Below are 21,949 nucleotides of genomic sequence, written 5' to 3'. Positions count from 1 at the left end.
AGTACATTTATAGGCTATATGGATTTTACGTCATAGGAATAATTATGTAAATCATTATTATATTATTATAATAATTGTTTGGCATCCTAAAACACCAGTGATAATGTAATGTAGACCGAGACTCTATATCATGGCTAAAAAGATGTTTGAGCCCTCTTTAATGTCCAGGTACAAGTCAATGCTTTTACTTTGTTCAATGTGCACAGTTCATGGGTTGAAGCCGGTTGAAGCTCTTAATTTTTAGCTCTCAAAGTGCACCAGATTGATGCATTTAACCTTAAAATGTACACAATTTTCTTGCGGGGGACCATGCCCCCAAACCCCCCTAGGGACAGAGGTCCAACCAACACAGTTTTACATAATCCTATATGGGAAACAACGATAATTTATGGACGTTACTCCAGCATAGTACAACAAAGTTCCTTTTAAGTCAGTAAAACTGTTAATGCCAAATTAAAATGTCATTGGACAAACTACATTTGGCCTGCCTACACTGTAAAAAATTCCTGTAAATTTACATGAAAATTTAACAGCAAAATGCTGTTTTCATGTAATAACTGCAAGTTACTGTTTTTTTGCAGTGCATTATGGGAAAACTTTGTCGCTTCAAATTGCGTGTTGACCAGCAGCAGTATGACACTGTTATTTAACAGTATAATACCATATTTTTCCATGCACATGAGTTTAGGAAGACATTTTAGTTTATCTGCATGAGGTCATTTTGCAGCTCTGCCTAGTATTATTTTATATGTAAACTACCTATTAATTTTAAATATTAAACATCCAGTGATGTTTTTGTGATTTAAGTCTGATGAAGCGACTTTGTTTTAATCCGGAAGATACCACAGGAAAGTTAGCCCATTGTACAGACTCATCACATCACATTCAAACGGGTAAGCAACTTTTATTCAACTTGCACATTTTCCTTAACTTATCCGAGTAAAAATCCGAGTGAAATTGTGTGTTTTTTTTCTTATGTGGTTAAATTTTTTACGTGAGATTCAAACCATCAATTATCTGCTGCTGTTATTTGCAACTAGTACTCTTTGATTTGATATGTAAGTTACCAAGTAGGCCTACATCAAAATATTAACATACAGTATAAATATCCAGTGAAGTGTAATTAGATGACAGGATAGCGTGTTTTAATCATGGAAAAGTAACCGAGTAAAACGATAGCATGCCTGTGAGCTCGTTAGCATGTACTCAGACTGCATTTGGTTTGTATTTGCTACCGTCATGCACAGTTTATGCAACGGACACATGTCCCAATCTATATTGAAGCAAAAGATAGTTGAGGTATGATCAAAATTCATAAATCTTGCGTGATTACTGTGAACGTGCATGTTCAAACCGCTGCAGAAATAGCAGCATAACAGATGGATGGAATGTCAATAATTTTCAGATTTTTCTTTTTAATTAAGACTATTTTTTTTAGGTATCTCTTCTTTACATTATGTTTACCTTGTCATTATAGATAAACTCCTGAAGGCTAACTTTGTAGAGAAGCAAGGACTCATTCTTTAAAGAACTGTAAGTTTGCCTATTGCTTGTTCTATTAACACCTGTATAGTTGTTCACCTAAAAATGGTAGTTCTCTCATCATTTACTTAACCTTATGTTGTCTCTTTCTCTTGGAGGAAAAATTAAGATATGGTTGTGGAGAAATGATGTCTGTTTGCTCAAACAATGGAAGACGAATGGGGACCAGACCTTCAAGCTCCAAAAGGAACATAAAGGTACAGTACCATTAAAATAATAGTTCACCCAAAAATGAAAATTAGCCCATGATTTACTCACCATGAAGGTGTATATGACATTCTTCTTTCAGACAAATACAATCAGAGTTATATAAAAAAATGTCCTGGCTCTTCCAAGCTTTATAATGGGAGTGAATGGGCACCATTTTTTTGAAGTCCATCTATCCATCATAAAAGTGTCCCAAATGGCTCCAGGGGGGTTTATAAATGCCTTTTGAAGCAAAGCGTTGCATTATTGTAAGAAAAATGTTCATATTTAAAACTTTATCGACTAAAACTGGGCACTGCACTGTAGCTTCCGGCAGATGTCTATACGCAAGTCGACTTATGCCAGTTCAAACAAACAGGGCTGAGCAACCGCGTTCGTCATTACTTCGTATGTCAAGTTCAAGTGTTACTCTTTCGCCGTAAATCTGTGCGTATGGCCGCATGGCGGAAACTAGTTATCTTAGTCTATAAATGTATAAATATGGATATTTTTCTTACACCAATGCATCACTTCGCTTAAGAAAGCCTCTATTAACCCCTCAAAGCAGTTTGGGACACTTTTATGATGGATAGATGCACTTGTATGGACTTGCCATTCACTCCCATTATAAAGCTTGGAAGAGCCAGGACATTTTTTTTTATATAACTATAATTGTATTCGTCTAAAAGAAAAATGTCATATACTCCAAGGATGACTTCAGGGTGAGTAAAGGCCTCATTATGCTTCTGCGTCAACTCCACGGCGTAGCTACGGCGTCACTCCTACGGCGTCATGGCCGTTTTATGGTTGCATTTCACCGCCAGAACGCTAGGGGGTATGTGGTTCGCGAATCTCTTTACTAGTTTGTTTTGGTTCCGTGCGCCGGTTCCGCTTTTTCATTTCCGACAATGGCGAGCGAAAGAGAGAGAGTGTTGTTGCCGTCTATGGTTGTTGCAGCTGGAGCTAATCGACGTTGAACAACAAATGTAAATAAACTTTTTTTCAAAACAACCGTTGATCTATTAATGTGCAATGAGTAAAAAAGCACGCCAAGAACAAAGGGCAAAGGTTTAAGTACAATAAAAAATAAAAAAAGAGTAATAGGTACAAGAAACACACAATATAAAACACAATATAAGTTAACCGTAATATAAAACATTATCTAAGAAAATTAACTATTTACAAATATTTATAAAAGTGCACTGAATCACTAGGATGCAAATGTTCAGTCTTGCTCTCTGCTCTCATACACCAATCACAGCCCTTGCGGTCTGCGTCGCCTCGACGCGTAGTTACAATTTTTTGGAGGTGCACGTCGAGCTACGGCGGAGGGGTTGGAGAGGGGTTCGCGGCGACGCAGAGGGGTCTGCGGGAGTACGCCGTCGATTCGACGCAGAAGCATAAAACAGGCTTAAATCATGGGCTAATTAAAATTTTTGGGTGAACTATCCCTTTAATCTAAGTCACCAGTCGTTTCATGTAGACCAAAGCATCAAAAACTGGACTCCAATCGCTAGATGTATGGTGAAACAAATTGAAACATGTGACCCGTATAAATTAGGCTAGTTTTATCTTTCATTTACTATGACTAATGGTGTTCCCCATTATTGATCCCGATTCTCTTCTTTTCCATTGTAGGGACAAACAGACATTGCTTTTCCATTGAAATGTCATCTTTTTCATCATTGGAGTTTAAATCTGCATAAGGGTAAGTAAATGAGAAAATTATAATTTTTACATAAACCATTCATATTCTGAATATGTTAGGCCTATTGCCTCTGTAGAATATAAGCAACAAGTAGCACATTAAGTTTAAATTTTTTTATTTGCAGATACAAATACTGTCAGTCATCTTAAATTGTTTTCTTTACCAATAGATGTCTGCCAAACCTGCTGACCTTGAGAAAATGCTTGCCTGTGTCTCCTTGTTTGATCCTTCTTGGTAAGTATGTCATATTAGACATGTCTGCATTTTGTTTCTCTAAAACAAAGCTAACACTCCAGACTGACACATAACTTTAGTTTATCAGGATAAGATTCACATTTATGTGCCTCAAGCTAGAATCTACTGACTATAAATGTACTCTGTATGATATCCGCAGTTAATTCCAAGTCTTCAGTGAATTATCCAGTAGTTTTTGGTTAGAAATTTTTAGATAATCAAAATTATACACTGCAAATCATTTTAATTGAAAAATTTCTCCTCTTATTTTTCAGATACTTTATTCGAATAAATCCGGAAAAGAGAATCAAAGCTGCACAGAGAAAAGAGGTGTGTAAAATAACTGGGAAAACTGTGCAGAAAAAGACTTTAACCATCAGTCCAAAAGTATAAAATGCTGATATATATTTTATAAACTATTTGTTTTGATATAAAATAATTGGCTAGTGTTCACTGAAGCCAGACTTAAGAGTATATTTGTATTTTATGAATAGGTAATGTATTTATGTATGTATGTATGTATGTATATGTAATTATGTATGCCAGTTTTAAGGCATATGGTAAAAGTCTATCTAATGTTGTATGAGAATAAATCTAAAAGTTTATCTAGTGTTGTGTTGTTCTTAAAGGTATTAGCTTTAATAAAAGCATGTTTTAAGGTAATCTTTTGTTTGAGTCATTTGTTTGCAAGCAATTTTCAGTGTTTTTTATTTTTAGAATGCAAATTTTAAATTGTCAGATTCTAGTAGTGTTACAATGTAAAGATCACATTTTAGAGTACTTTAAATACACTTTATAGTAATGCACAGTTTGTGTATATGCAGCCGAACACCCGACAGTATTATACTGTGCAGCCTATATTTTCTACAGCACAGTACTGTAATATTTTTACAGTAATAAACTGTTACTTCAGATTACAGCATTCTACAGGTAAATCTAGCTGCCTGTAGTTTACTGTAAATTAACGGGAAAATTTTTACAGTAATAAACTGTTGTTTCAGATTACAGCACGTCCACTGTAAAATTACAGCATTCTACAGGTAAATCTAGCTGCCTGCAATTTACTGTAAATTAACGGGGAAATTTTTTACAGTGTAGGGGGGACCTACAAGACATTGTGCCCAGCGGCCTCTGAATTCTTAATCCGGCCATGTTTCCAGCAAACCTCCTAGGGAGGTTTTGCCAAATAAACAAAGTAAACACACACAGACCTCCTCCCACCCCCGACATACACGAAACAACCACTGGGATTCAACACATACGTAACATAATAATGAATTTAACAATATTTAAAGTGCGACGCTCTGATCTTTCTCACTCTGTGCCATCAACAGCACACACGCCTGGAGATTTGTACGCAATCCAAGGACATTGTAGATTGCATATTAGTCAGTGTGCTATACCAGCATCTGAGGTTAACATCTTCATGTTTTATTTTGTCTGAATATGTCTGCTTTTAATGGTTCTACATCTAACCTCACTCAGAGTCCTTTCCTGGTAGATCAAGATGCACCGGTGAAAACATTCCTGTGTGTGAGCACATGTGTTATTTTCCTTTATGTCAATGGAGTCATGATCTTCACCTTGAGGAAAAAGACTGTTTTTCAGGAGACATCTCGCTACATTTTGTTTGGTCACATGCTTTGGGTCGATACGCTCAATCTCTTTATGAGTGTAGTGTTATTTGTGTGTGCTGTAAGCAGAATTTTTATTTTGAAAAATGTCTGTATCATTCTTCTTGCGGCTGCACAATCCCTCTATCAGATTGCCGTACTAAATCTGGCTTTGATGTCACTGGAGAGGTATGTGGCCATCTGCATCCCTCTCAGACATGCAGAAATCACCAGTTACAAAAGAACTAACATGGCCATTGGTGTTATTTGGGTGATGGGTTTGATTCAGTGCTTGTCTGAGATTATTATCTTCTATTCTATTGATACAACAAACACAGTGATGAATTTGTTCTGCTCAAGAACTACTCTCTTTAGACTGCAGATATATAAGAAACTTGAAATAGCTTTTACATGTGTATTTTTTGTCGTAGTGACTTTTGTTATTATATTCACTTATGCCTCTATAGCTGCTGTGGCTAAAACAGCCTCCTGTGATAAAATGTCTGCCAAAAAAGCCAACAAGACTGTTCTGTTGCATCTAATACAGCTGGGTCTCTGTGCTGCATCCATTTTAGTTGGAGTTATCCAAGAAGTAATTTATGTTTATACTGACTATATGACATCATTACATGTAATGTATTTTTGCTTTGTAGTGTTTATGATTTTCCCCAAATGTCTAAGTTCTCTTATATATGGCCTGAGAGACCAGGCCTTTAGCTCTTTATTTAAATACTACTTCATATTTGGTCTCAAAAAGCAAAATAGATGTAATACAGCGATAGGAGGAGAAAAAATAGATACTAACTGATGGGGGGGGGGGGACTATGTAAATGTTATCTAAAAGGCTTTAGTTGATAATATTCTTTCATTATTAAGATACAAAAATAGATTTCTCTTAAAGTTTAAAATATGAGTTTGTGTATGATGATGAGACATTTGAGATCAACCACACAAAAATAACTGACTTATGGAAAAGCATGTATCACATTAAACCACACTTGTCACAATGTTTGTCAGTGTAGTAACCACAAATATGGGATGTTTTTGTTTTTTTGTCCATTTAATCTTATGACAACTGCTTTTATCACACTGTCAATAATTTACAATAGATCAAATATGAGACTTTAAGCCTCTAATCCTTCTGGAAATCTATAAAAACAGACTAATATGTGCAACAGCTAAAGCATTTTATGTAGCATTATGTCAGATAATTTGTTCATAAACAAAAACTCATATGATGTGTTTGGGTAATCTTTTACAGCTTTTCCTTTTATTTTATAAATTTAGAGTTGATTATTGCTCAGTGGTCTGTAACAGTATGCACAGTTTTTGAATTAATATTTTGCAGTTTTCTCTTGTCCAAGCGTCTTATAGAGTTTATCCAGTTTGACATGACTGCTCTGTCCTTTCCAATGCATCTGTGCAATCTATTTGTCTATCAGTTAAATTGATCAATTCATCTTTTTAAATGGCCCTATGATTTGTTTTTATTACAATTATTTGTAAAGGTGGACATACTGTATTGTGATTTTATCATGACCCTGCATATGCACACATGCATACTGATAAATAAAATCATATATATTTAACCTTGTTAAATGTAAGAATTTATGACATTCTCTGATAATGCTCAGCTGAGATGTAATTTGTTGATGTTGTTTACCAATGTACAGGAACTTGTATATCAGCATAGCAGACATCTTTGTTCTATTATTGAGGTCTGTTTTCGAATCCATGCTCTGGGTTTGTTTGGCTATGTCTGTTTTGCTTAGAATCTTCTGTTGAGTAAAGTCTGACGTGAGTTTGTATATTCATCTCGTTTCGTCTTGTGTTTCTGTAATGCATCACATAGCGGACATTACAGAATACATCTTCTAAATTTCTATTGTATATCGTTCCTTGACTACAAAATATGTGTAGCCCTGAAGGGTAGGCCTATAGACAGTTTTCGTTAATACACCAAACTCACATACATCATGTTTCTACCACGGAATTAAAAAACGAAAAGTAATTGTGACCTTTTTATCTCACAATACTGCTTTGGCTTGATCTCTTTATGAGTTCACTGTTGTCTGTACTTGCTGTTAATATTATGAAAAATGCTCTCTCTGTCAGGGCTCATCCCTCTCAGACAGATAGATGGATAGATAGATAGAATGTTTTATTTAATGCCATGTCAGCATCTAAGGCTATTTTCATGGCAAAAATTCCATTACAAAAATACAAATATCATATAAATACCATAAAACCAAGCAAACAAACACAACAAGTCATGTTATACAAAAACATTTTAATTAACATTTAAAGAGATAAAAAATCCAAAACCTTGTCAGGCATAATCTTACTAAATAAGTCCTTACGTGAAATAACTTCATAAAAGAGCATTCTACTTGTATTATACCCAGGACAGTCCAGTAAAATATGTTTAACAGAGAGGGGAATCTTACAAAAACTGCAAGTTGTAAGTTGGGTATTCACCTTTAAGCAAAAAAGCATGAGTCAAACTTGTATGACCTACAGTATACGACATCTGGTGAATACCACTTGATCAGATCTAGTTTTAAGAGTGATTAAAAGTCTGTTTGAAATTTCCGGATGGATTTCATATAGCTTATTATTCTTGCATGTGCTCCACTCCTCTTGCCACTTATCTAATATATACTGATTAATAAAAGGTCTAATATCTTAGGGAGGAATTTGACATTCACTAACTTCCTGATTAAGAGCTTCTTTAGCAGCTGCATCAGCTCGCTCATTTCCTGAAAGTCCAACATGGCCTGGAACCCAGCAGAAGATAATACTGAAGAACTGATTCTGTAGATAATCCACTTTGGTTAAGATGCAGTCCACTAAAGGATGAACAATTTTTAAAGTGTCCATTGCTTGAAGGCAAGATTTAGAGTCTGTAAAAATTCTAGAATCCTTTTGTTGTGTATTTTCAATTTGTTCCAAAGCTAAAAGCAAAGCACGTGCTTCAGCAGAGAAAATTGAGCACTGTTTTGGAATACGGATTCCATAACTTCGATGTCCAGTCACCTTTGCTGCTGTTACACCATTTTCCACTTTCAAACCATCTGTAAATATAGGGAATTGATTTCTTATGTCCAAATATTGCATCTCTCTCAGACATGCAGAAATCACCAGAAGAACTTACATGGCCATTGGTGTTATTTGGGTTTGATTCAGTGCTTAATTGTATGAGTTGATAATTTCCTATACCATTGATACTACAAAGACAGCAATGCCTTTATTCTGCTCAAGAACTACTCTTTTCAGACTGCAGATATATAAGAATCTGGATTTAGCCTTCACTTGTGTATTTTTTGTGTTAGTGTGTTTTGTTTTTATCTTTACTTATGCTAGAAATCTTCCCCTTATGACGACACAATTCGTTAATCCCGATATCTGTAATAGTAAAAACGTATAATAGCTGTAATAGTAAAAGTTTTCGAGAGAGTTCCACATGTAATGCTAAATATTTCATATGCAAGCATGTCAGCCAATCACAGCAGTGGGCGTTTACACTGAAGTCTCTCAGCAGACACGCCCCTTCAAACAGAGCATTCATGCAAATGTACATACATGTCTGTGCAAACTAACCTGTTCATTTTAGGAGAGTGTATTTGACTGTTCAAGTCAAACATCAGGAAGATCAGGCCTTTCCTAACTGAGCATGCAACACAACTTCTCGTCCAGGCCCTGGTCATATCTAGGCTTGATTACTGCAATGCTCTTCTGGCTGGACTTCCATCATGTGCAACTAAACCTCTACAAATGATTCAGAATGCTGCAGCTCGTCTTGTCTTCAACGAGCCCAAAAGGGCCCGCGTCACTCCTCTGTTCATCTCTCTGCACTGGCTCTCTGCTCACATCAAGTTCAAGGCATTGACGCTTGCTTACAGATCTATCACAGGCTCAGCTCAGCTCCCTCCTGAGCTCCTACGAGTCTTCTTTCACTCGCTCCTACGAGTCTTCATCCCTACCAGAAGCTTACAATCGGTTTAAATGAATTTAAATGAAGTGGAACTTTTCTTTTCAGAACTATACAATGAAAAAGTAGTACATGATGATGCAATAAGAGAAATGTTAAGCCTTTTAGAAACAAAAATCAATAAGGAGTGCGCTTTTTTAACACAAGATTTTACAGTTCTTGAGTTGACAGAATGTAGAAAAGGTTTTAAAAAGGGGAAGTCCCCAGGGATGGATGGACTTCCCCTGGAATTTTATGAAACATTCTGGGACATTTTAGCACACAACCTATTGACTGTTTTTAAAGAATTTGACAGACTGGACATACTACCCGACAGAAAAGGCCTCCATAATGTAAGTCACAAGTGAACAGGGGTTGGGTAACCCTGGCCACTGTGAGAAAGGTTATGATACAGGTGAATCCTTCAAGTCTGCTGGCCCTAAAGATCCCTTGACATATACATCGGGCCCATTGACTCAGGTGTCCTGTACAACTACATCCGGGCCTTCAGGAATAATGGAATACATGTATATTAGTTTAGTTTATATATATTTCAGGTTTTATTTTTGAACCTTATGAAATATGTATATATTTCTGTAATACGTTATCTACGCTACGAAAGCAATTCGGTCGAATGCGTTTTTGACTCTGGGAGTGGTCTAAAGTGGACAAGCTCAAAATGTTTTAGACCACTTTTACACCTAGTGTCGTTCGCTTGTGATCCGATTGACCAAAACGCATCTTAATACTAGGTGTAAACAGTGCCTTAATGACCTCAAATAATTATTTAATTTGTTTCATGTCTTTGTTTATTGTAGATAATTTGCACTAATATAATGTAAAGGGGATAAATATAGAAAGCCTCAGAAAATATGCATACTGTTGGGGGCGCTGTGAGAAGAAAAGACTAGTGAGTAAAAAGGGAGAGAATAAGGGCAGTTAACGCATGTTGTTGTTCATGTTAAAACTTTCAGCCTCAAAATCTGTCACAGAAAACAAGAGAGAAAAACACCTGGGGCGAATAAATCTACAGAAAAGAAAAGGTTGTCATTGTTATTGTCCAAGGGGGGCAACACCTACTACATATTCACAGCTTAGTGAGGCAGGCATTCCTTCAGCATGGCATAGTGAGTATTGAGTTCCCCAAAGCACCAAGATGCAGTGTTGAAGTTCCTCTTCGAAAGGCAACATTTCAGGTTGCGTATGCAACCCGGTTCTCTGAGAAGGGGAACAAGATGCTGCATGTTGTTGTTGCCATGCCTCAGGCTTGCCTGCGTGTCTCCTTAAAACAAAAGAGTTGATGACGTGTAACTCAGGCACCCTTTTTAAAGTCATGGGTGCTCTGCGTGTGACGTCATGTTTACTCATGCCTCAGACACCGGTCATGCTGATCCCGTTCCTCATAGCATCAAACCAAGACGCTACAGCGTCTTGTTCCCTTTCTGGTTGAAACTCTCTTCACACTCGAATAGCATCCGTGCCCAATCCTGTTTCTGGAGACCTTCCTGCAAAGTTCAGCTCCAACCCTGATCCAACACAACTGAATCAACTATTTAAGATCTTCAAGTGTGTTAGATCAGGGTTGGATCTGAACTCTGCAGATCGATCTCCAGGAACAGGATTGGGCACCCCTCTCCTAATTTAACTAAGCACAATACTTTAATTCTTGCCTAATTAGTAGCTTTTATAAACATGTCTTATCCATTAGAAAAAAACATTTCTGATGAGGATCTTGAGACAAAACAATGGCTCTGACATATTTTAAGATATGTCAGTGCAAGTTGCTTTCAGTTAAAACAACTTAAACGTGCATTTTAGTCTGGGATTAGGCTTAAAACTAGTCTGTGAAACCGGGGGCTTGTGTGTTAACTGTGAACATACTCTGAGTTGGCTGAATTTACTCCTTCACGCATTTTTGAAACCAGCATACCTCAAGTAAGCAAGGTTTGTCAACCGAGAGTTTAGGGTGGACATCTATCTCTTCTGCTTTATTGCTGTAGTTACAGTGTAAAATACGCATGAATGATTATCAGAAGGTATGTTGAAAGATACAGTAGCCTACAACTTACCAGTGTTTCAACCGCGGAAAAACGTAGATATAACAGCATGTAAACAATGTCACATAATGTTACGTTTACCTCAGAAAAGCCATTCAGTGTTCAAAAACTAACTTAGTCAGCTAGAAAAATGAACTCAAGCCGGGGACACACTTAACGACTATAAAGCCGATTATGAATGTAATTTGATAGGCTACTTACGACTGATCATGCCCAAACGCACAGTCACAGAGACAGTAGCGTTCAGTCGGTGTTTAAAATCTGCAGCAGTTGTTGGAAACTCTGTAAGTGTGTTCAATTCAGTCTTAAAATGTTTCAGCTAGTCGTTAAGTGTGTCCCCAGCAGGTTACTACTTAACCTGTAGGCTACTTCAATATTTTAATGTATGTTTGAACATGTTTTTATTACAGCCACCATTTAAATGTTTATATATATTGTTTAAATGAGTAGAAACGCCCAGCCCTTTTTCCCATTACAACGCAACTATTTGTGCTATGCTATTTATTGTCAGGCAATTATTATAAAATGCACAATCTTCTATATTATTGTGTGCTATTGTGGCATGCTTGTGACGCACCCAAACCAGCCACTGGGATTTTGTTTGGTGGTATTTAAAATGTGATGCTCTGACATCTGTGCCTTTAACAACACATGTTGGGGAAGCGTGTACTGTAGATTGACAAGGATTTTGCAGTATTGACTCAGTGTTCTATAACTGCATCTGTGGTTATACAATTTTGAAAATGTCTAATTTTAATGAATCTAAATCTAATCTCACTCAGACTCTGTTGGTGTTGGATCAAGATGCACCAATGAAGGCGTTTTTGTTTGTGACCCCATGTGTCATTTTCCTCTATGTCAATGGAGTCATGATTTTCACTTTGGGGAAAAAGACTGTTTTTCAGGAGACATCCCGCTATATTCTCTTTGGTCACATGCTTTGGGTCGATACGCTTAATCTCTTAATGAGTGTAGTGTTGTATATATGTGGTGTCAGTAGGATTTTAATTACGAAAAATGTCTGTCTTGTTCTTCTCATGCAACAGCTTTCTTTCAGGTTTCTACCTTAAATCTGGCTTTGATGTCACTGGAGAGGTATGTGGCCATCTGCATCCCTCTCAGACATGCAGAAATCACAAATTTAGAAAGAACTCACATAGCTTTCGGTGTTGTTTGGATGATTGGTTTGATTCAGTCCCTGTCTGAGTTGATTATTTTCTATTCCATTGATTCCACAAACACAGCAATGAATTTGTTCTGCTCAAGAACTACTCTTTTCAGACTGCAGATATATAAGAAACTCGATATAGCTTTCACATGTATTTTTTTTGTGTTAGTATGTTCTGTTATTATCTTTACGTATGCTTCTATAGCTGCTGTGGCTAAAACAGCCTCCTGTGATAAAATGTCTGCCAAAAAAGCCAACAAGACTGTTCTGTTGCATCTAATACAGCTGGGTCTTGGGGCATCATCCATTTTAGTTGGAGTTATCCAAGAAGCCATTTATGTTTATACTGACCCTGTGACTGTACTACATGTAATGTATTTTTGCTTTTTAATGTTTATAATTTTCCCTAAATGTCTAAGTCCTCTTATATATGGCATGAGAGACCAGGCCTTTAGCTCTTTATTTAAATACTACTTCACATTCGGTAAAGGTAAAGTTAAAGTTAAAGTTAAACCAGTTATAATAGAGCAAAACATTTAGTAGCAAAGTTTATCTTAATTTACCATATTTAAATATATTGAATATGTTCCTGGACACTGAAATAATAATCTGAGATAAAATATTCGGTGTATAGATGTAAGTTCAGACTAAAATCAGACGAAATATGCAAACATTTAGACATGTTAAACCTTTTTGACAATGTTTGTATTATATAAGCACAATGTAAGGAATGGCAAAAATGTTTTGCAATTGCAATTTTTTGTAAAGGACTATGGTTATTACAGTTGTCATTTTGATTATAGTTATTTTTTTCTAATGTTTTGGACAGAATTAACATCTGTGAGTAATGAACTGTGAGTAATGGCCTGTTCATTCACTGATTCACTAAGGTGAGAAAAAAAATATGTGAGGAACAAAATAAAGTGTTTATGTGGAATGAAATGCTTCTCTTTAGAATGGCTAACAGGGAAGAAGGGAAGGATTAAATAAATAAAATAAAATAAACAATGCAGAGCTTTGAAGAGTATACCATAATTAGCACTTAAGCATTGTAAAAGTTTTGAAGTTTTGACTTTTAATTTTCCTTTTTTTATTTTATTTTTATTTTTTTTATGTGAATAACATTGCCAAAAAGTTAAGGTAAGATCTAGTAGTGGGAATTAATCATGATGACATTTATGGGATGTCATTGCACCACATTCAAACAACATAATTATATTTCCCTTCTGAGTTTTTAGAAAAGGAAGTGCGTCTTTCGTGACTTGAAAGCTCTCGAGTATCGCGACAAACACCCCCAATGGAACTCCCCTGAACTTTAAAGTTAGTGATCGCATTAATTATTTACATTGACTTTTCAGACTGACAAACATGTTTTTCTTTATACGATTGTTTGGGAATAGGTATTTCCATAAAGAATAACAGAGAAAACTAAATTTCATCAGAGATTCACAAATCGTCTTTCTTCAGGGCCTCAATCCATCACAAACACAAACAATTTTCTTAATGAGAGGTTAGTCTTACAGGACTCTTGATTCTTATTCAGCACTAAATCATTAGAAATGACATCTGGACATGACTCACTATTTAGACTCGGTCAGAATGGTGTGGGTGGTGGGGGGGAGGGGGGCTAAAAACATCAGTCTCCCTTCAGGGTTATTATCATTAAGTAAAACTTAAAATAAATTTAAAGAATAAATAAAATAAAATACATCACTTGAAATGACACTTTCTCCTTTTGGTGTTTTATTTCATCAGATAAAAAAAAAAATTATTATCTGAAGCCTAAATCATAAAACTGTATGTAGAAACAATATTTTAAGGATAAAAGAGAATAAAGAGAAACAACATATTGTCATGTCAATGTTATTCAGGTCATATGAGAGGGCTGATAAGGTTACAATGATCAAACCAGAAACCAGAAACGGGCTGCAAAAGTTCACAACACAACCAAACACAGAAACGCGCTGCAATAGCACTGACCACAACGGAAATGTTTTCAGGGGACCCCAATAAGTGACGAACCCGGCTGGGACATGCTTATTGCTCAAACGGAATTCCAAACGGAAGTGAGCATCCCTATGCCCTACTCCCTTTGAAGGGCAGATCCCTTGAAGTAGGGACTTTGGAGTGAGCAGGGCATTTGTGTGCCATTATGCAGCCGTTTGGAACACACTTTGTGAGGGGAACATCGGAAGACAACAATCGCTCGCTCGCTCGCTGCTAAGACCCTGTCCCAAATGGCACCCTAAGCACTCGTGGTCTTCCTACGAGTCCGCACATTCGTGACGTAATGCCGCTTTGACTGTCGGGAAGAAGTCTGCTGCGGAGCCCGCGTCAGTGCGAACTCGGCAAAAGTGTGCATCGATGGTGCATATCGACCGCAAAGGGGGCGCTCGCGAGCACCCTTCTGAGGCTTAAAATGACAAATGGGACACCCTACGGTCTCACGGACTTAACGGACACTCGCACGCGGCAGCCATTGTAAGTCCACAAGACCGAAAGTGCATATGAAGTGTGCCATTTGGGACTTTGTGGTCGATATGTGCCCTCACTGCACACTTTTGCTGTGCCCACACTGATGCGTGCTCCGCAGCAGACTTCTTCCCGACAGTCACAGCAGCGTTACGTCACGAAAGCACAGCTGTGTCCCAATTCAGGTGCTGCATCCTTTGAAGGCCACGTCCTTCGAAGTGCGCGGCCGACGCGGCCTTCGAAGAACGCACCGAGACTTGTTAAAAGCATAGACAGTAAAAGAAATGGACACAGCGACCCCATTGGATTCAACTGAGAAAAGTGAAGTCAATTAGAAGCACTCACTTCCTGATGGCTGACCGTACTGCGCAGACTCAAACTGAGCTTGTAGATGTGACGTGAGCAACCCGTTTGTCTTCTAGTAGCTGTGCCAAGAGAAATCTGAATCATTCCCTTCCGAAACTTGCAGAGACGGAGAGTGTGAGTAGGAGGTGTCCATGAGCTAGGAGCTGGAGAAACGTTTCTGATTAATTATTTTGTCATTTTGCCTCCACGTCTCCCCGATTGCCCACAAGCTTCTCCTCCTGTCTATACGGTAATTTCTCTACTGTGCGACAGAGACTCACGTGGTTATGACGCAATTGTTATCCTATTTTTACAAAAACTGCTTCTACGGGGCCATAACGTAAGATACAAGGTAATGGAGCCTTTTATACATTTTCGTGTTTCTTTAGAAATAAATAATGGACAAATGGAGTCTTTAAACGCCTCAAATGTAAAGTTATTTGCTGTCAAAGTGACGCCAAAATTAATGGGAGTCAATGGAATGCTAACAGCAGGTGATGGTCTGCTAATCAATGGCGGCCCCCGGGGAAGCTTCAGTTTTTTCTGAAAGATTACCCCCTTGGTTAAAAGGGGAAAGCAGATATAGCCAATTGCATCTCCGCAGTGCAACGAAGACTGTCCCAATTCGAAGGTCCTTCGAAGGCTCCTTCAATATGAGGCCTGCAAATGCTCCCTTTTTTCCCCGTGAATGCAGGATACATCAGAAGGATCCTTCGCAGCCTGCCTACCCCAGAATTAATTGCGCACCGGAGACGAAATTGCCAGATTACACTTTTAAATGTAAGTATTGGGTTTCAATTTAATCGAGTAATCAGATGTATCTAATGTATCAAATACAATAAAAGTTAGAATGTTGACTTGTATGTTACCAGTAAGTGATTTGATATATACTCTTTAGACTTTATTATGCACTTAAATTGACCATGGTGAACATTTTTAGACATTCTAGAACATTTCAACCCCATTTTGTTATAACTATATATGTATATATATATAAACTTATAAAGTTTATATACAAAGTCCAGTACAAATGTTACTGCCGCTCGTCACAACAGCTGTCACCAGTTGCTAGGCGACAAAACCAGACCGTCCCATTGCATTGAACTCCCGGGACAGGTAGCAACAATTTGTTAATGTGACAAATGACAATACATTTTGTCCAGTGGTGGAATGTAACGACATAAATACATTACTCTGGATTAAAGTATAAATTTGAAGTACTTTAGATTGTTATTCAACTCCACTTAATCTCAGAGGCAAATATTGTACTTTTTATGAAAAACTGACTTTTTACACATGGATATTAGATTTTGATATTAGATATTGTTTAAAAAAATATGAACAGTATATAATAAAAACACTAAAAATAGGTCTTAGATCAGGGATAGGCAATGTTCGGTCCTGGAAGGCCGCTGTCCTGTCCTCGCCTCCTCGCAGTGCATTTAGAGAATTGAGATGTCCTTAAAGATGGCTGAGCTCGATCGGTTTCCGGGCAATAGGTTGGAGGACGGAGGAATGAGGAAACGAGGAGGGATATTGAGAAGCACCCCCTGAATTTGGGCACAGCCCGCAAGTGCTTAGGGTGCCATTTGGTTGCCAACGTAATTTCCTCATTATTTTCACCTGGGATGATCCCATGACAACACAGCATGGTGTCCATCAGCTGAATAGCTGTTCTTATGACAGAAATTTCTTATTATTGCTGTTAACATTACTGTTGAAAATAAATATACATTTTATACAAAAAAAGTTTTTGAAATATGCGTTATATATCTCTGTGTGAGTGTCTTAAATATGGTATGTTTTAGCTTACCTAAAGGGCATCCAAGATGTAGGTGTCTTTTTTTCCGCAGTAGTTTCAATTTTGATATTTTTAGGTCAAACCGTTCTTGTCTGACAGTCATATCATGCAGGTCTATGGTCACTGTCTCAAAGAGCATGCACAGAGTCCAAATTAAAACAATTCCCCATCGTCCAAATTAAACAATTCCCCATCGTAAGTACACATTGATGGACTAAGACACGAAACGAGCGGTTTGTGTGAGAAAACGAACAGTATTTATATAGTTTTTACCTTTTGTAGACAGCCACGTCCGAGTGATCTGAAGGCGCGGGCGCTTCCTATTGTGTGACGTGTGCGCAGACTGGTGCATAAATATATACAATAGATGCCGCCTCGTAGCCAAGGCGGCATCTATTGTATATATTTATGCACCAGTCTGCGCACACGTCACACAATAGGAAGCGCCCGCGCCTTCAGATCACTCGGACGTGGCTGTCTACAAAAGGTAAAAACTATATAAATACTGTTCGTTTTCTCACACAAACCGCTCGTTTCGTGTCTTAGTCCATCAATGTGTACTTACGATGGGGAATTGTTTAATTTGGACGATGGGGAATTGTTTTAATTTGGACTCTGTGCATGCTCTTTGAGACAGTGACCATAGACCTGCATGATATGACTGTCAGACAAGAACGGTTTGACCTAAAAATATCAAAATTGAAACTACTGCGGAAAAAAAGACACCTACATCTTGGATGCCCTTGAGGTAAGCTAAAACATACCAAAATTTTATTTCAAAGTGAACTATCCCTTTAACTTTAAAACTTGCCATCATATCTTTGGACCCTGTATTACCTAATATTTCTTACCTATTCTTACCTGTTATTAAGGTTATTCTGTTATTATTCTTACCTGTTATTCTTACCTGTTCTTAAGCCAATTATTCTTATTATTCTTACCTTCTTCTTACATATTTCTTACCTCTTGAAACTTATTTAAACATAACATGACAAAAGTTGTATAATGTAACTGATGTATAGATTAATATCATACCCTCATGATCTTTTTCTCTAGGTTTTTTTTTTTTTTTTTTTTTTTCTAGTTTTCAGCTCTTTGTATTCTGATGACATTGAACATTTTGTTAAAGCTACAATATGTAATTTTTTTCGCAGCTAGGGTTCGCTAACCTCTTACAATAACAAAGGCGTAGGTTGATGACGCTGAGCGGAATGATGGAACTTGCTGTCATGCTGATGGATCAAATAAGGTTTATGGATGAGTGAATACATTGATGTATTCATTGATGTACTGCATGTTCTGCGCGTCTCTGTGAATGAGCGACACAGTTTGCGTGCCACTCATGGTGTTTTCAGCGTCTCACTATGAGGACATGAACACATGTGAACTTCATCGCAGAGCTGCTATGAGAGTCAATAAGAGAGTTAAATAAAAGTTCGGTCTAACTTGAAGAAATTATAACAGAAATATATTACTATTGCACAGTAGAGTATACTTTAAGTAGGCCTAATAATAATAGTAAAACACAATAATAAAACAATTATTAAGTTTATTAAAACTACAAATATTCGTGACGCACACACACAACCCAGCCTCTGGGATTCTGTTTGATGGTACATAAAATGTGATGCTCTGACCTCTGTGCCTTTAACAACCCTTGTGAGGGAAGCGTGTACTGTAGATTTGCAGTTACAAGGATCGTTGCAATATTGCAGTGTTACTCTATTCAGTGTTATATAACTGCATCTGTGGTTATACTCTTTTGAAAATGTCTAATTTTAATGAATCTAAATCTAATCTCACTCAGACTCTGTTGGTGTTGAATCAAGATGCACCAATGAAGGCGTTTTTAGTTGTGACCCCATGTGTCATTTTCCTCTATGTCAATGGAGTCATGATTTTCACTTTGAGGAAAAAGACTGTTTTTCAGGAGACATCCCGCTATATTCTCTTTGGTCACATGCTTTGGGTCGATACACTGAATCTCATTATGAGTGTAGTGTTGTTTATGTGTGCTATGAGTAGGATTTTAATTATGAAAAATGTCTGTCTTGTTCTTCTCATGGCTGCAACAGTTCTCTATCATGTCTCTAACTTAACTCTGGCTTTGATGTCACTGGAGAGGTATGTGGCCATCTGCATCCCTCTCAGACATGCAGAAATCACAAATTTGGAAAGAACTCACATAGCTTTCGGTGTTGTTTTGATCTTTGGTTTGATTAAGTCCCTGTCTGAGTTGATTATTTTCTATTCCATTGATTCTACAGACATAGCAATGAATTTGTTCTGCTCAAGAACTACTCTTTTCAGACTACAGATATATAAGAAACTCGATATAGCTTTCACATGTATGTTTTTTGTATTAGTGTGTTTTGTTATTAGCTTTTCTTATGCCTCTATAGCTGCTGTGGCTAAAACAGCCTCCTGTGATAAAATGTCTGCCAAAAAAGCCAACAAGACTGTTCTGTTGCATCTAATACAGCTGGGTCTTGGGGCATCATCCATTTTAGTTGGAGTTATCCAAGAAGCCATTTATGTTTATACTGACTATATGACTTCATTGAATGTGATGTATTTTTGCTTTATAGTGTTTATAATTTTCCCTAAATGTCTAAGTCCTCTTATATATGGCATGAGAGACCAGGCCTTTAGCTCTTTATTTAAATACTACTTCACATTCGGTAAAGGTAAAGTTAAACCAGTTATAATAAAGCAAAACGTTTAGTAGCAATTTGCATTTAATATGGTACCATATTTAAATATATTGGATATGTTCATGGATATTGAGATAATAATATGAGATAAAAATGTTTTGTAATTTGTTGTAAAGATGTACTATGAATCAGACTAAAATCGGATTAAATATGCAAGCATTTAGACATGTTAAACCTTTTTGACAATCTGTTTCTAATATTTTCCCAAAATGTGCCTGTAGATATGGCAAAAATGTTTTGTAATTGCTATTTTTTTTGTAAAGGACTATGTTTTTACACTCTTTCTGGTTATGTGCTGAAGATTATTACAGTTGTCATTTAGATTTGTACTGTTTTGGACAAAATTAACATCTAAATTAACTGTGAGTAATTGATTTGCAGGAGATATTATTTCATGTTTGACACCCATGATGAGAATAACATATTCAACATGTTAGCAGCCCTAAAATGACCCTTAAGAAACCCTGTTTGTCAAACATCACATTAACAAAATTACATGGACAAGACATGAAGCCACGGTATAGGAATATTTAATGTGACCATTAAAGGGAAAGCAAAGGATTTAAAGGGATAGTTCATCCAAAAATGAAAATTCTGTCATCATTTACTCACCCTCAAGTTGTTTCAAACCTGTAAGAATTTATTTTTTCTGTTGAACACAAAAGAAGATATTTTGAGAAATCTCTGTAACCAAACAGTTGATGGACCCCATTGACTTCCATAGTATTTTTTCCATCAACTGTTTGGTTACAGACATTTTTCAAAATATCTTCTTTTGTGTTCAGCAGAAAAAAATAAGTTTGGAACAACTTGAGGGTGAGTAAATGATGACAGAATTTTCATTTTTGGGTGAACTATCCCTTTAAACAAGACCCCTATCAGTGTCCAACCACGTTGCAACTGAACAACTGAACATACATTTTATTGCATAAATGCGATGTATTTAGCATTTATGCATTAGAAGTAAAACATTACTTATAGCTGCATCCTAATTCCGAAGTCTCATCCTTCACAAGCTTGCATTCAAAGGCCGAGTGTATATCGCGGTGCAACGAAGGCTATCCCATTTCGAAGGCTCCTTCGTACGGCCTACAAATGCGCCCATCTTTCCCTGGGCCGAGTGGATCCTTCGCAGCCTATTTAAAGATTAATTGTGCGATGGTGACGACTGAATTTAAAAAAAGAGAAAAAGTAATTTTAATTCTACTTCAAAATAAAACATGTATTATTAATCTGTTTGTTGTATCAACCTTACATTTGTGGCCTGTTTTTTTCATAAACAGTACATTCATTAGAATATAATAAATAAACAATGCAGAGCTTTGAAGAGTTTTTTTATGTGAATAACATTGCCAAAAATGTTAGGTAAGATCTAGTATTGCCAAAAAAAAAAAAAAAAATCATGATGACATTTAAAAGATTGCACCACATTCAAACAACATCATTATAATTTCCCATCTGTGAGTTTTTAGAAAAGGAAGTGCGTCTTTCGTGACTTGAAAGCTCTCGAGTATCACGACAAACACCCCCAATGGAACTCCCCTGCACTTTAAAGTTAGTGATCGCATTAATTATTTACATTGACTTTTCAGACTGACAAATATGTTTTTCTTTATACGATTGTTTGGGAATAGGTATTTCCAGAGACAACAAAAGGTTCACTAAAAGTCTTCAGGGCCTGAATCCTTCACAAACACAAACACTTTTCTTAATGAGAGGTTAGTCTTACATGACTCTTGAGTCTTCAGCACTCATGATCAATATAAATTATATTATATATTATGATATAAAATTACTTGAAATTCTGTCTCCCTTTGGTTTTTATTTTGTTAGATACATATAATTAGGCCTACCTAATTATCTGAAGCCTAAATCATAAAACTGTATGTAGAAACTAGGCTATACATGGAAAGGATAAAAGAGAAAAAAGATAAACAACATTTTGTCATGTCAATGTTATTCAGGTCATATGAGAGGGCTGATAAGGTTACAATGATCAAACTAGAAAACACGTAGGCCATAGCCTACCTGTAAAACAGGATTCTGTAGGCCTATCTAAATGTCATGGCATTTTGTTTGGTGAAAGAAGTAGGCTATGCTCGCAGACCTGGTTGTGGCGGTTATGACTGCCAAAGAGAT

The 21,949-nt window shown here is 36.8% G+C and overlaps 2 protein-coding genes and 1 pseudogene across 3 annotated transcripts; all 3 read left to right on the top strand.

Moving 5' to 3' along the window:
* Positions 1 to 5,116: 5,116 nt before the first annotated feature.
* LOC307144774 (odorant receptor 131-2-like) lies at positions 5,117 to 6,091 on the top strand (the record flags this gene model as incomplete). The annotated part of the gene is made up of 1 exon (XM_079847335.1): positions 5,117 to 6,091. One exon carries the CDS (start codon positions 5,117 to 5,119, stop codon positions 6,089 to 6,091), a length of 975 nt encoding a protein of 324 aa, XP_079703461.1.
* A 5,962-nt stretch (positions 6,092 to 12,053) lies between these two features.
* LOC307144773 (odorant receptor 131-2-like) lies at positions 12,054 to 13,018 on the top strand (annotated as a pseudogene). The gene has a single exon. The product of its transcript is annotated as an odorant receptor 131-2-like (transcript).
* Positions 13,019 to 18,864: 5,846 nt separating this feature from the next.
* Positions 18,865 to 19,821, top strand: LOC307144772 (odorant receptor 131-2-like; the record flags this gene model as incomplete). Its single annotated transcript, XM_079847334.1, has 1 exon — positions 18,865 to 19,821. The coding sequence occupies one exon, from the start codon at positions 18,865 to 18,867 to the stop codon at positions 19,819 to 19,821; it is 957 nt and encodes a 318-aa protein (XP_079703460.1).
* Positions 19,822 to 21,949: the final 2,128 nt, after the last annotated feature.

This window comes from Squalius cephalus, assembly GCF_949319135.1.
Source record: "Squalius cephalus genome assembly, chromosome: 17".
Classification (NCBI taxonomy): Eukaryota; Metazoa; Chordata; class Actinopteri; order Cypriniformes; family Leuciscidae; genus Squalius; species Squalius cephalus.
Note: the sequence above shows the minus strand (reverse complement) of the source record. Positions and strands in the feature narration are given on the sequence as shown.